Source organism: Mesoplodon bidens (genome assembly GCF_964165515.1).
Source record: "Mesoplodon bidens genome assembly, chromosome: 9".
Classification (NCBI taxonomy): domain Eukaryota; kingdom Metazoa; phylum Chordata; class Mammalia; order Artiodactyla; family Ziphiidae; genus Mesoplodon; species Mesoplodon bidens.
In genome coordinates, this window is record NC_138166.1 from 7,762,849 (window position 1) to 7,775,018 (window position 12,170).

The 12,170-nt window shown below is 38.6% G+C and overlaps 1 protein-coding gene across 2 annotated transcripts in view; it reads left to right on the forward strand.

Moving 5' to 3' along the window:
• MAGI2 (membrane associated guanylate kinase, WW and PDZ domain containing 2) overlaps nucleotides 1-12,170 on the forward strand; it is a gene marked incomplete at its 3' end in the record, with an annotated part of 1,332,164 nt that overhangs the window by 1,026,906 nt on the left and 293,088 nt on the right. For both annotated transcript variants that reach the window (XM_081243891.1, XM_081243892.1), the window contains exon 9: nucleotides 1,557-1,739. In XM_081243891.1, coding sequence (XP_081100017.1) covers nucleotides 1,557-1,739 — 183 coding nt within the window. The remainder of the gene's footprint in view (nucleotides 1-1,556; nucleotides 1,740-12,170) is intronic.

The following is a 12,170-nucleotide window of genomic DNA, read 5'->3' on the forward strand; positions in this document are numbered from 1 at the left end:
TGTGACAGTAGACAGCTCCTCATCGACAGTACCTAGGCCCAAACCCGCCTGCCCCCGCGCTGCCCGGGAGCGGTCGCGCAGCGTGAGTGACCTGTCTTACTATGGGCGCCACCTTGCCTGGAGGCCCGGGTGCATCGGTATGTCCTGGGTTGCTTGCTGCACCTCACTTCACCCTGGAGCCACGTATGGGGATGAGATGCTGCATGAACTTTTCACATCTTAGTGGGCCCACACTCACGTGTGAAAGCACGAAGGAGGCTCTGGTAGTCGGGAAGTCTAGATATGCCTACGGTTGATTTCACACTGTATCACTACAGCACAAGAAGGATGAACGTAAAGGTCTTACCGCTAAACTTCTCTCCAAATTGGAAACTTTACTTTCGTAAAGGAAACGGAGGTGACAAGATTATGTGTGTGTTTTTTATTTATATTTTAAAGAAGTGCCCTGTCTTCTTCACAAAGATATATGAGATATGTAAATAGACAAAGTAAAATTCCAGTGTAATGACTCATGACTTTATAGTTTGTCCATTACACATCACCTAAAATGGAACAACAGCAAACAGAATACTTAACTAAGTCACCGTGTACAGTTTGGCTGTTTTAAATATCAAATCATATCACCCAAAATGGAACAACTAAAAAATATATATAAAATACTTGACAGTGATAACATTTAAAGCAGACATTAATTCTAATTCCTAGTATGACTATTATCTTTAAAGCATTTAATATATGTAGGAATATACTTATTACCGATCATAGCTGAAAAAGCATGTTAAATAACAAATTACTAGTTAAACCTCTATGAGTGGGTTCAAGTTCTGTTCAGATTATTTAGGTATATGATTTGAACATGTCAACATATTATTACAAAATGTGTGACCTTTACATTCATAATTATATCTAGAGATATTGGCTTGCCTTTTGCTCACATTTTAGAGTATACTAAACACTCTCAGGTCAGTAGAAATGGATTTATCTGGTTATCTTTATAGCATCTCATAAGATAAGCAAAAGCTAACTCAGTCCCACATCCAGGCATTCTTTCTAAACAATTTAGACATTTGAATAGGCGCTAATATTCCACTGGTCCTATTTTTTTGGAAACAACATAGTCCATTTTGGTTTTCTAGTCCTATCCCTTCAAGGTTTGGGGCAGCGCCGGCCACTCACACATACCTCCTACCGGGACCTTTTCAGAGCAAGAGACATGTATCCAGATGTGTCTGGATGGTTTTACGCTCTGCTTTATCTTTACCTGTTGATTCAGCCCTTTTTAAGCACAAGAAGGTGAATTTAGTGAACGGAAACAATGATGACAAAAAAATCTCTCTCCAAACCAAGCAGCTCTTCACCTTTCCCTGCATGCTTGGGGCTGCTCTGCGTTTGTGGGAAGTGCTTAGAGGTGTGCTCCTGAAGTCACACCTGCTTGCATTTACTATAATTAACCCCACAGTTACCCCTGGGATTGCTGCTCAGTGGCTGGCTTTTCCCCATGTAAGAACATGCCCTAACTGTGCTTTTTCTTTTTTAACTTCCATCGGCCAATGTAGAAAAACCGCTCTTTACCCGGGATGCATCCCAGTTGAAGGGAACATTTCTCAGCACCACACTAAAAAAGAGCAACATGGGGTTTGGATTTACCATCATTGGTGGAGATGAGCCTGATGAGTTTCTGCAGGTGAAAAGCGTGATTCCCGATGGGCCTGCAGCACAGGACGGAAAAATGGAAACAGGTAAGTTCCTTAATACTTTAGAAAATCGTTTTGCAACTTCTTTCCTAAGGCAAATATGAGGAGCTTCTTTCTGTGTTTTTAATTTGAAGGTCAAAGGTCACTTCACTTTAGGACAACCACAGATTATGTCTCCCCTAAATTTAATAATAATCATATTGAAGTATTTCTGGAAACAACTTTAAATACCATTTTTGTCTCATTTTTCTGACTTCCCCTTCTATTTGCTGGATTCAGTGCACCCTTGAGATTGACACTTTTCTAATTTATTTCTGGAGTCCCCTCTCAGGGATGTGATTAACATTTCATACTTTTCTTGCTTATGTTCAGCTATTGATATTTTTTAAATCTGTATTAATCTTACAGTATTCTCATGCTGAATTGCCCAGGTTAGTTATATTTAAATATGCACGCTCATCTCGTAGAAAAAATGTTAATGGTATTCATCTTTACATATCCCCATACAATGTTTTAATATATAAGGTTTTTTCCTCTAGTCCTTATGAATGAATTTTCATATGCAGTTACTTGGATATCTATCAAATTATAATCAAAATTCATTTAACATGGAAATGCAGAGGCAAATTGTTAAGGGCAAGAAAATATAAAATATGAAAGGTGCACAGAGACAGAGAAAAAAGTAATGAACTAAGTCTGATTTTGTAGTCTGATTTTAAATTCTCCTACCTGGTCCATGACTTGGAATTAGTCCCATAATTTATAAATACTATTTTCCTTGTCTGGGAAATAAAGAAGAAATCAAATTTGATCGTATTTAAATAATAATCAAATACTGATTTAAGAATTTTGGAGTACTGTTTTTGAAATGCCTTAGAAAATTACAAAGTGTAATAACTATATATCACCATTTCACACTTTTCCCAATATTGATATAATTTATGATGTTAACTTACTAAAGTCAATGGGTCCTAAGAAGATACAGAAATTAGAGAATTACTTCTGAGGAAAAATTATGCCATTTGTATGCTCCATATATTTACAAATTGTTACTCTGTGGTTTTGGAAGCAGTTTGTGTATGAAGAAACAACATAAAATTGAGGTCTTCATCTGACATTTTTCACTTTAAAAATGACTGTTTATTAAATGGTTCCTATAGAAATAACATCTTTTCAAGGTCACCTAATGAGTATATTTGTCACTGCCAGTCACTAGTGAGCAATAATATATTTAATAGATGTTACACTTCCTTGAAAGTTGAGTAAAGTTTCAAAACTAGCTAACCACATTTTTCAAATGCTACTGTTGTAAAAATCATGTGTACATAATTTTCTGCAAGTTAGAGAGTATCTAACTCTGCTGTTCATCTGGTGAGATTTTACTAAGCAGCCACACTTTCATGTTGCCAAAAATCACAAAAAAACATCAAATGACTCAATTAAAAATCATCCTATCACCTACAATTAGAATACGAGGAAGTTGTGGATTTAATACCAACTTAGTAGAGGGAAAAGGATCCCCAATGCTTTTGAACTTCAGTGAAATATTTAACAAACCCATTTCTTCTTTTCTTGTAACAATATTTTTTTATTGAAGTATAGTTGATTTACAATGCTGTGTTAATTTCTGCTGTACAGCAAAGTGATTCCATTATACATATATATATATGTATATTCTTTTTTATATTCTTCTCCATTATCATTTATCATAGGATACTGAATATAGTTCTCTGTGTTATACAGTAGGACCTTGCTGCTTTTCCATTCTATACATAAAAGCTTACATCTGCTAACCCCAACTTCCCACTGCATCCCTCCGCCAACCCCCTGCCCCCTTGGCAACCACCAGTCTGTTCTCTATGTCCGTGATTCTGTTTCATAGATAGGTTCATTTGTGTCATATTTTAGATTCCACATATAAGTGATATCATATGGTATGTGTCTTTCTCTTTCTGACTTACTTCACTTAGTATGATGATCTCTAGTTGCATCCATGTTGCTGGAAATGGCATTATTTTGTTCCTTTTTGTAGCTGAGTAGTATTCTGTTCTATATATATATATACCACATCTTCTTTATCCATTCATCTGTCGATGGACATTTAGGTTGTTTCCATGTCTTGGCTCTTGTGAATACTGCTGCTGTCAACAGAGGGCTGCATGTATCTTTTTGAATTATAGTTTTGTCTGGATATATGCCCAGGAGTGGGATTGCTGGATCATATGGTAATTCTGTTTTTAGTTTTCTGAGGAACCTCCATACTGTTTTCCACAGTGGTTGCACCAACTTACATTCCCACCAACAGTGTAGGAGGGTTTCCTTTTCTCCACACCCTCTCCAGCATTTGTTATTTGTACAGTCTTTAATGATGGCCATTCTGACCTGTGTGAGGTGGTACCTCATTGTAGTTTTGATTTGCATTTCCCTAATAATTAGCAATGTTGAGTATCTTTTCATGTGCCTCTTTGGCTCTCTGTATGTCTTCTTTGGAGAAATGTCTCTTTAGGTCTTCTGCTCATTTTTTCATTGGACTGTTTGTTTTTTTGTTGTTGAGTTGTATGAAATTAAACACTTGTCAGTTGCTTTGGTTGCAAATACTTTCTCCCATTCTGTAGGTTGTCTTTGTTTTGTTTATGGTTTCCTTTGCTGTGCAAAAGCTTGTAAATTTAATTAGGTCCCATATGTTTATTTTTGTTTTTATTTCTATTACCTTGGGAGACTGACCTAACAATTTATGTCAGAGAATGTTTTGCCTATGATCTCTTTTAGGAGTTTTATGATGTAGTGTCTTATATTTAAGTCCTTAAGCCATTTTGAGTTTATGTTTGTGCATGGTGAGAGGGTGTGTTCTAACTTCATTGGTTTACATGTGGCTGTCCAACCTTCCCAGCACCACTTGCTGAAGAGACTGTCTTTTTTTCCATTTTATATTCTTGCCTCCTTTGTTGAAGATTAATTGACTGTAGGTGTGTGGGTTTATTTCTTTACTCTCTATTCTGTTCCATTGATTCATATGTCTATTTTTGTGCCAGTACCACGCTGTTTTGCTTGCTGTAGGTTTGTAGTATTGTCTGAAGTCTTGGGAGGGTTAGGCCTCCTGCTTTCTTCTTTTTCTTCAGGATTGCTTTGGCAATTCTGGGTCTTTTATGGTTCCATATGAGTTTTAGGATTATTTGTTCTAGTTCTGTGAAAAATGTCCTGGGTAATTTGATAGGGATTGTAATAAATCTGTAGATTGCTTTGGATAGTATGGCCATTTTAACAATATTAATCCTTCCAATCCAAGAGCATGGGATATCTTTCCATTTCTTTGAGTAATCTTCAGTTTCCCTTATTAATGTTTTATAGTTCTCAGCATATAAGTCTTTCACCTCCTTGGTCAGGTAACAAACCCATTTCTTTTCATAATAAAAAACCCAGTTATTTTTTTCTCTTGCCCAATCCACTATTCTGTGTTTCAAAACTAGAAAAGACTTCTTTCAGTGTAAACTTAAAAGACAAAATAAAATCAAAAGGTTTGCACAATAATGTGTTTTTCCTTCTCCCTCATTTTCCTAGTTTGCCACACTCACACAGTCTAAGTGAGCCTACTCAGCAACAAAGTCAAAGCTTTATTTAGAATTTAGCAGATTTTCTGCACTTAAGGTAATCACAGAACAGTCCTAATAGGAAGAGAAGGACCTAGGATTTTATTCTATTCACTGTCTCCTATTTATTCTTCTATTTATTCATTCAGCAAACAGTTGTTAACCTCCTTCCTTTCAGTCATTGCTGTCCAGCAGGACTACAAAGGTGGATATGACAAGGGCCAGGCTCTTGAGGAGTTTACATCCAGGAGGGGCTTTGGATATATAAACAAGTAATTGTAACACGGTATGAATAGGATGAGTCTGTAATAACCATGATGTTGGCACTAAGTCAGGAGAGTTGGGCAAGGGCACAACAGAATTTTTTTTTAAGTGTGCTTCTAACTATATAATTTTATTGGGCTTTTTAGGGATGATAATTTCTCTCATCAGAAAAGAAAATAAAATGTTGAAATCCACTGCTTATTAAATAGTCAAAAATACTGTGTTTATTTTTTAATCATGATATGATTTAAAGTAAAATGCAAACATATTTCTGTAGCATTCCACACGTTATAGTAGAGGGAATGGTTCTCAGTTCAGTTCAGCAAATATTTAGTGAATTCCCGTATGTGCTATGCATTCTGATAATTACTTGGGATGCAAAAATGCGGAAACAAGTATTTCTATTCTTAAGAAGCTTACAGTATAGAAATAATGAGTGATATGTTAGCGAATATTTATAACAATGCAAATACAAATATGTAGAAAGTCCAGAAATAGTACAGAGGAAAGGGGGGTCAATTCTATTGAGAAGAGCTTAGGGAAGGCCTCATAGAAGATGATGTCTGACAGAGTTTTGAATGATGAATAGGCGTTTGCTGGGTGGACAAGTGAAGAAAGCTAGAGGAAGAAGAAACAGCAATGTGCAAAAAGCACAGTAGTGGGAAATACCTAGGAAAAGATTTATATGCCATCTCAGTGTAGGTTAATATTTTGCCTTCAGTGGGTGTTTATGTGAAGTATTAAGTAAGATGATAATTATAACTGATAAAGATGAACTATTCAGGCTTGTGGCAACCATCAAGGAACAGTATATAGTCATATATCCTCAAACAGAAGACATATAAATGCACGAGTACCTATATATAAAACCTTTCTCATGTAAATTTTTAACCAATTAGGCATAGAGATTTACTCTATGATTGATGTCTTCTTTACTTGTAAATCCCTAGAACCTGAAACAGTGCCAGGCAAATAGCAGTTACTCAATAAATGTTGGCTGGTTGGATGGATGAATGGATGGATGCATACACTTAGAAATTAAAAAGTGAAATTTGAATTAGCTGAATTCCACTTTTCCAATATAGCCTAGTCGATGCTAATCAGACCAATAGCTTACCATTGAAGGAAAAACAAATCATCTTTCCAGTTTCTGGATGAAATTTAAAAGACAAGTACATGTTAGGGACAAAATTAATTTCCTTTTTTGTAATGATTTCATCTATAAATGAACCTCAAGAATTAACAAAAATAATAGACTCTACAGATATAAACAATAAATCATTGATATTTAAAATGCGAGCAATGTCATTTGACATTGAAATAATCGTGAAAATATTTTATTCAACTTTTCTAGCTCTAGATTTTCTCTGGTTTAGGCAAAGAGATGTCAATAGTTTGGACACAAAGAAAAATCCATTCTACTAAAGTTGACTTAGGGTCCTGTACTATAGAAACAAGGGTAGAGTGGTCCGTTCTCAGTCAGCACTGATTCTAGGAAGCAATGGAGACAGGAGAAATGGAGGACACTGTGCCCCCCACCTGTTTTTTAACAACGAATTGAGCCAATCCCCAACGGTCCTATAATGTTCCAGAAGACACTTTCTTAGAAGAAATTACCATAGTGCCCAGAAACCATCCGACTTCTGATTATTAAGGATTCATGACATCCCAGCAATCATTTGTAGACACCAGAGATCCTGATAACATTCTTTAAACTATTTTAAAAATCAAGATTGATGTAACAAGGCTTATGTAGAAACTGCAGAGTCTAAAACATACTTATCTATCATCCTTCTGATAAAAAGCTTCCCTCATTACATGGTGTTTCATGTTTCTCCCAAGGCTAATTTTTGAATCAAGGCTTATGGTTTTCAACAAATATAAGAGCAAGGAAAGTTGACCTACCCATGAGGTTCTCCTATAGATGGGTTGAATTATGAGGTCAGTCACATCCCATTAGTTTTTATTTGCCCTCTTCTAATAGTTATTCACTTTATTAGTAAAATGGCAACAAACTGGAAAATCAACACCCTGACATTCTCTAGCTCCTGGCATTTCTCCATTTGAGCAGATTGATGTTATTGCTTTTCCTGGTTGCTACCTCTTTATTAGCTTCTCTAAAAGGTACACAAGATTAACTTTGTCAGAATCACTTGGGGAGCTTTTTAAAGATGCAGATTTCTGTGCCCCTAGACCTTCTGATTCCAAGTTTCTTGAAGTAGTGCTGGGAATGTGCATGTATATACTTTTAAAAATGGTCAAAGCAATACACGCACGTGGTAAAAAAAATAATAATAATAATAACATCGAAATATTTATAATACATAAAAATTTCTCCTGTCCTGCCCTTGTTGTCTCAATTTAATAGTTCTAGACATGACCTGTATTTACTTCCTTTCAGAAGAAATGAAGCCTTAACTCCCTTACCCCCCACTTGCCCTCCCCCAGTCTCCCAACTGAGTTTTAAAACTACTTTTAGTAATATTCGTACAGGTTTTGCATTATCATGGCTTTGTAAATTTGTTCACTGACCCCAGTGGTCTATCATTAATACATTTTCTCCCTGTAAAGGGCTTTGTGGAGTTTTACTTTGTTTTTTTTTTTTTTTTTGTCTTTTTTTTTTTTTTTTTTTTGGCAATCTCTTTCTTAAAATGATACTTTTTTCCCCCAAAGCACCATCATATTAGGTCCTTAGAGTGTCCTCCTTTTTCTGGGCATCTTTTGTCCTCATTCTCCTCTCTGGGCTGGTTTTACAGCTGACATCTGGGGACTTTCCATTATGTCTCTCCCAATCAGAGTCCACTGTTATCCATATCCATATCCTCTTTTGTCGTGGATGCTCATTTTACTAGAGCATAGCCCTCATATGTCTTTTGATCTTGGATTGTCTGTATTTAAAAATGGAGCACTGAAAAAGTTGCTGGGGACTTCTGTGTCTGTGGCGGAGTTTGAAGGCTGGTCAAATTTTACCTGAGGTTATTAGGCAGGGGCAGGATATGAAAGTCTACTAAATAGGGTCCTTGTTTTGGAGACACCCTCATCTCTGACTTAGGGTAGGTGGTGAGAGTTCTGCATACAGATGTAGCAGGGCAGATCCTCTATATACTTGTATCCAATGTTTCCTAACCCCAAGGCTTTCTGCGATTCTGCAAAGCAATGGAGAGTCCTTCTTGTCCATGTTTCCCTTTCTTCCAAAAGCACACTAGAAAAGGAATCAGGAAATGCTTTCTGTAAAGGGTCAAGTAGTAAATATTTTAGACTTTGTGGGCCAAGTGGGCTCTGTGACAGCTGTTTAACTCTGTCATCATGAAAGCAGCCAGGGATGGCACGTGAATAAGTGAGTATGGCTGTGCTTCAATAAAACTGTATTTACAAATACATGCAGCAGCAAGATTTGCTCCGTGGGCCATAGTTTGCCAACCCCTGCTCTAGAATACACCTTCCAAAGCCATGATACATCAGTTATTGTGCCTTTATCCACATTCCATATTCTAAAATTCTCTTGAGCTGTCTTGTTTTGCAAGGGCCCCTCTTTGTCAAAATGGCTCCTCTCCCCTTCTCTTCGTTGCTGTGGGTTTATTCATTTTAAAATCTTTGTTAAAGGGGATAGCCATTTATGTTCAGTCTGTCATGTTGAACTACATGTCTTAGAATCTGCATTTTTACACCCACTGAGGTTTGAGAACCACTGCATGTAGTAGTAGCAAGAAGACTCCTTTCCCACTTACTGTACAGCTTGGCAAACATTCTCCATCCTAGCCTGACCCTCTCTCAGACAAGCCTCTGCTCAGAATTTCTCCGAAGGAGTGTTTAGGAATATCCCTGGGGACTGACTTTTGAGGTAGAGGCTATGGCTATCTACTCAATAGAACAAAGCTAATTAATCTTTATGTTTATCTTTCATATCAGGCTAGGACATTGAACTTTGTGCAATTTCTCATTCTTTGGGATTTTAGCACTCTTTGGGGTGTTCTATCTCATGATTGCACTATCTGAAATTTTAGTTACCTTTTAGCTCTCTGTGGAACAGCAAAGATTAACCTGGGGCCGTGAGTGCTGTGTGGACAGATGGCCACCCTACTCTCAACGTGACAGCTATTGCCCCTCTTAGGGCTGGCCCTTCAGTAATGAATTTCCACTTAATGGTTACCTAGTGCTTTCCCACGCTGCCTTACCACAGTGTTCTTTGGTCCTCTCTAACCATTATTAGCTCCTTAGCAGTTTGATGAAATCCTACACTTGTTAATTAAACATCTCCTAAGAAAAATCGATATGTATGAGAAAGCCCAAGAAGTAATTCAGAAGTGTTTTCTGTGTCATGTTTTCCCACCTCATAATCAACTTATACCCAGGGCAGGCTTCCTTTTGAATTTTGAGCACACACTGTGATGGTCTCTCCCATGACTCCTCTCTTCCTGATTGGCTGCCTTATTAAAACATCCTAGTGAATCAGACAGTGCTTCATCACCGCCCACCTGCACAAATAAGTGTTCACACTTAGGTAGTGTTATACCCAGGGCAGGCTTCCTTTTGAATTTTGAGCACACACTGCGATGGTCTCTCCCATGACTCCTCTCTTCCTGGTTGGCTGCTTTATAAAAACATCCTAGTGAATCAGCCAGTGCTTCATCACCACCCACCTGCACAAATAAGTGTTCACACTTAGGTAGTGTAAACCACTTAGATGGTTCTGTCATTTGCCGGAAGCAAATTAACTCATGTAATCTTTCTATTATTTGAAGCATCTGTTTAGTTTTCTAACGCCGCATTGCAAACCATGCCAAAACTCGGTGTTTTAAAAGCGCAGTCAAATGTTTGCTCAAGATTCCAGTTTCTTGCCTGGGATGGGCTGGGTGTTTCTCATCCACTAGTCTCACGTTGGGAGTGTTGTACAGCTGCCCCCATCAGGATCTCCCCTGGGGCTGGGATGTGCAAGGTGAGGCCTCAGCTGGGATGGATAGGGCTCCTCAGTGCTGCTGCAGCTTCTCCGTCTCCATGCCGGCTCAACAGCAGCATGGCTGAACCAGGTTACAAGGTGGCTTAGGGTGCCAAGAGAACAAAAGGGAAAGCTGTCAAGCCTCTCAAGGCCTAGCCTGGAACTGGCACAATGTTACCAAATCAAGTCACTCGTCAGCCCAGATAAAAGGGGAAGGAAACTAAGCCCCACGTTTTGATGAGAGAAGTGGCAAAAAAAAAAAAAAAAAAGTCCCTAGTCATCTTTTCATCTACTGCAGTATCCTTCCTATGGCTTCTTTGTTTCTGACTTCCTTGAGTTTGTTCAAAGTGCCCTGAGAAAATTATCTTTGTCTTTCATGGGCATCCTACCATCTCCCAGTCTTCTGGCACGTGTTGATACTGTTTTTGCCTTCCAGGTCTCTATCGTGCTATGAATAAATAATAGTGAATCATAATACCACATCCAGAGATGATGAGCAGCAAAATCACCAGGCCTAGGGCTCCCCTGGTGGCGCAGTGGTTGAGAGTCCGCCTGCCGATGCAGGGGACACGGGTTCGTGCCCCGGTCCGGGAGGATCCCACATGCCGCGGGGCGGCTGGGCCCGTGAGCCGTGGCCGCTGAGCCTGCGCGTCCGGAGCCTGTGCTCCGCAACGGGAGAGGCCACAGCAGTGAGAGGCCCACGTACCTCAAAAAAAAAAAAAATCACCAGGCCTCTAGCTCTGTCTTTCTAATAAAAATAAAGGAACTGGTTGCAGCAATTCAGTTTGAAAGATCTTCAAAATATTCATACTCAAATCCAAGTTAGATAATTTTCTAAACGATCCCTTGATATTAACGTCATTTTTGCCTTTTTAGATGTTTATGAGCTTTAGATGCTTCCAAAAACATCTTGTGCTCTATAAAAGCCAGAAAATGGAATTGGATTTCTAGCCCGCTGACCCATGCCAATATCTCCAGTAGAGAAGAAATAAACCGTGCTTGTTTAGCTTGTCACAATGTATTTACTCTCGGTTCTTTCCAAACACACCTAAGTTTCAGAACCTCACTTCATTCTGTTGAAATGCCTAACATCCCCACTGCTAGTGATGTATCCTTCAGATCAATAACAGGACACCTCAGAGCGAGGGTGAGAGCCACACTCAACACTTTCTATCCACTGTTCTTCTTCCATGACGATATGTAGGTGATACAGATGCCATAGTTGACAAAATACTTGATTTTGGCTACAAACCAAACCACTTGAAAGGATTAAAAAATTTGTTGCGTCAGTTCTTAAAATTATGCTATGCTTCATCAATAACTCATTTAGTTTTTTAAAAAGAGACCTTTGTGAGCTTCCCTGGTGGCGCAGTGGTTGAGAGTCCACCTGCCGATGCAGGGGACACGGGTTCGTGCCCCAGTCCGGGAAGATCCCACATGCTGCGGAGCGGCTGGGCCCGTGAGTCATGACCGCTGAGCCTGCGCGTTCGGAGCCTGTGCTCCGCAACGGGAGAGGCCACAACAGTGAGAGGCCTGCGTACCACAAAAAAAAAAAAAAGAGAGAGAGACCTTTGTAACCCAAATAAATGCTATTACAGTACCTCTTTTTTTGGGGGGCACATTTCTGTCTTTTTTTTCTTTGTAACTGCCTATACAGTGCTGTTTATGCCATCTTCATGTAAAATCACA